Source organism: Propithecus coquereli, unplaced genomic scaffold (assembly GCF_000956105.1).
Source record: "Propithecus coquereli isolate 6110/MARCELLA unplaced genomic scaffold, Pcoq_1.0 Scaffold335, whole genome shotgun sequence".
Lineage (NCBI taxonomy): Eukaryota > Metazoa > Chordata > Mammalia > Primates > Indriidae > Propithecus > Propithecus coquereli.
Window position 1 is genome coordinate 400,413 of NW_012149008.1, and position 2,219 is coordinate 402,631.

The following is a 2,219-nucleotide window of genomic DNA, read 5'->3' on the forward strand; positions in this document are numbered from 1 at the left end:
CTTTCCACTACACTGCACAACGCTTTCAAAGAATCCTAGAATTTTAAATATGTAAGGAACCCTATCATAATAATGGCTGCCTTTTATTGAAAATCTCCAATGTGCCAGGTGCTTTAAACACCTTACCTCATCTTCTTGCCACAACCAATCAAGGGAAGTGACAGTATTACTAGCCTTTATGAATAAGGACATATCATCAGAGAAGTGACTTGTCTAAGGCCACAAGCTAATAAACACCTAACCTGAGATTTAAACCAAAGTCTGTTTAATTAAAGCCAAGAAAAATATTAAAATCAACTGAAAAACATCTACCAAAGACCTAGACAAAAATCACAGGCAATCAAGGAAGACCACAGGCTAATTAATGTCCAACCTGGGATTTAAACTGAGGTCTGTTTAATTCCAAGTTGATTCGTTTGACCATGACCTCAAAGAAATGAGAGTGACTTCTGTGTAGTCAACGATTCAACAGCATGCCACTTTTGGAGGAAATTGCAATGACTTACAAGAAATTTTTTAAATCTCTGCATAAAACTCAAAGTTTACAGTAATTTTTATTTTAGTCCAAAGAGTATCAATTAAACCACAATAACGCAAAGAATGCAGCCTCAGATATTTTATTACAAAATGTAATACGACTGTTAATTAATATGCTATAAAGAAATGCTGGTCACAGACCAAAAACTGAATTCAACAGTGTGAGTTTCTATAAAGAAAACTTTAATAAATTCTTCTCAAGGTAACAATTTCAGAGGAAAACGTTTTTAAACACGTTAAATAGTTAAAAAGTTTCATTTCCTAAAAACAAATGCTAAAAGTAATTTACAAATTTAACTTCTTTATGCTGGCTGTATAATTACAGAGGAAGAAAAATATAAAGTATTATAAAACTTTCTGAAGTCAAAATTGTTTTATTAACTAGTTTCAGGCATCATACTTCCAAAAATGTGAGGCTCCAAATTCAGGTGCAGCGGAGACTGTTAATGAAGTTAGTGCTGGTATACTGACACCCTAGAGAAAAACCAAGTTCTCACTTTATGTATCAGTACATGCAAAAGGTGTAAAAGTTCTCTAGAGCGTTGGTCAGAACTGACTATATTATTTCTACTGGTCCGAAAAACTGCAAACCTATCTCAACCTCTATCAGATTGGCAGACACTAGTCCTGAAGCAACTGGGTCTAGTGCAAAACTTGGGCGCAGTAGGCCACAGAGGAGGAGCCTGGGGAAGAGGAGATATCAAGTGAAAGTGAAGGAGAGAGAAGCCAGAAGCCATCCCAGGTAGGCCAGAAAACATTGTAGGGCTAGGGATGGGGAAGGGTGGTATATCAGAGGAAGAGCACTAAATGACAGAGAGCAAATAAAAGCATTCCTTAAAATACCAATTCATCCTAACAGAGATGATGTGGGCAGTGAAAAAGTAGGGTCTGGGTCCTGAACCCAGGAGTAAGACAAGACTCATTTCACAGATAGGTACAGTGACACAGGGGTTCTAATAAAGTTGTGCAAGTGGTGAATAGTACAGTTAGGCGTAGACTCGGATCCCCGGGAAGGTCTAATTCAATCTGGCATCTCTCACCCGCCCCAGAACAGTGCCTAGCACTTGGCACACAACCAGGAACTATCTTTGAATGAATGTCCCAAGTTTTGAAACTCTGGGCTTCTTTCCAGAGACCTGGGCTTCTGGCCGAACACTGAGGTCCGGACAGGAGAAACCAGGCTCAGCGGGTCCCGTGAAGGTCGGGGGTTTGGGGTCCGAGTCTGAGTACTGGCCCCCCGCCCGCCCACTGGCACTCACCCGGATGCCCTTCACCACGGTGATGTTCTCATTCTCGTCCGCCTCAAAGGTGACCCGACGGGTGCTGGCAGTCCCGCCCATGGCTCCCGCTCCTGCCCCCGCAGAGACCTAGTGCGGACCTACGAGCGCCTCAGAGCCCACGCGCGAACACGCGCGTGGAGGCGCCGGGATTACTTCCTTGCACAGCGGGAGCAAGGCCACGACCCCAGATGCAAGGAGAACGCGCCGCTCTTGAGCTCCCGCCTCCTCCGGTCACGCACCAAAACAAAGACGCCTCGGGTTGGTCGGAGATGCAAACTGCCCGCCTCTATTAAGCGAGGGCGCTCGGATTGGTTGGCCCGGACCCGGATGCTATGGCAACAGGTGGTGTCTGACAAGGTTTCCGGAGCCCCTGTGTGTAGTGGGAATTGTAGTCTTGATCTG

General features: G+C 44.4%; 1 protein-coding gene across 1 annotated transcript in view; it reads right to left on the reverse strand.

Moving 5' to 3' along the window:
• CHCHD3 (coiled-coil-helix-coiled-coil-helix domain containing 3) overlaps positions 1 to 2,096 on the reverse strand; it is a 303,246-nt gene extending 301,150 nt beyond the window's left edge. Inside the window, exon 1 of the mRNA XM_012650619.1 lies at positions 1,797 to 2,096. Within this exon, the coding sequence (XP_012506073.1) occupies positions 1,797 to 1,877 (81 nt within the window). The 5' untranslated portion in view covers positions 1,878 to 2,096. The remainder of the gene's footprint in view (positions 1 to 1,796) is intronic.
• Positions 2,097 to 2,219: the final 123 nt, after the last annotated feature.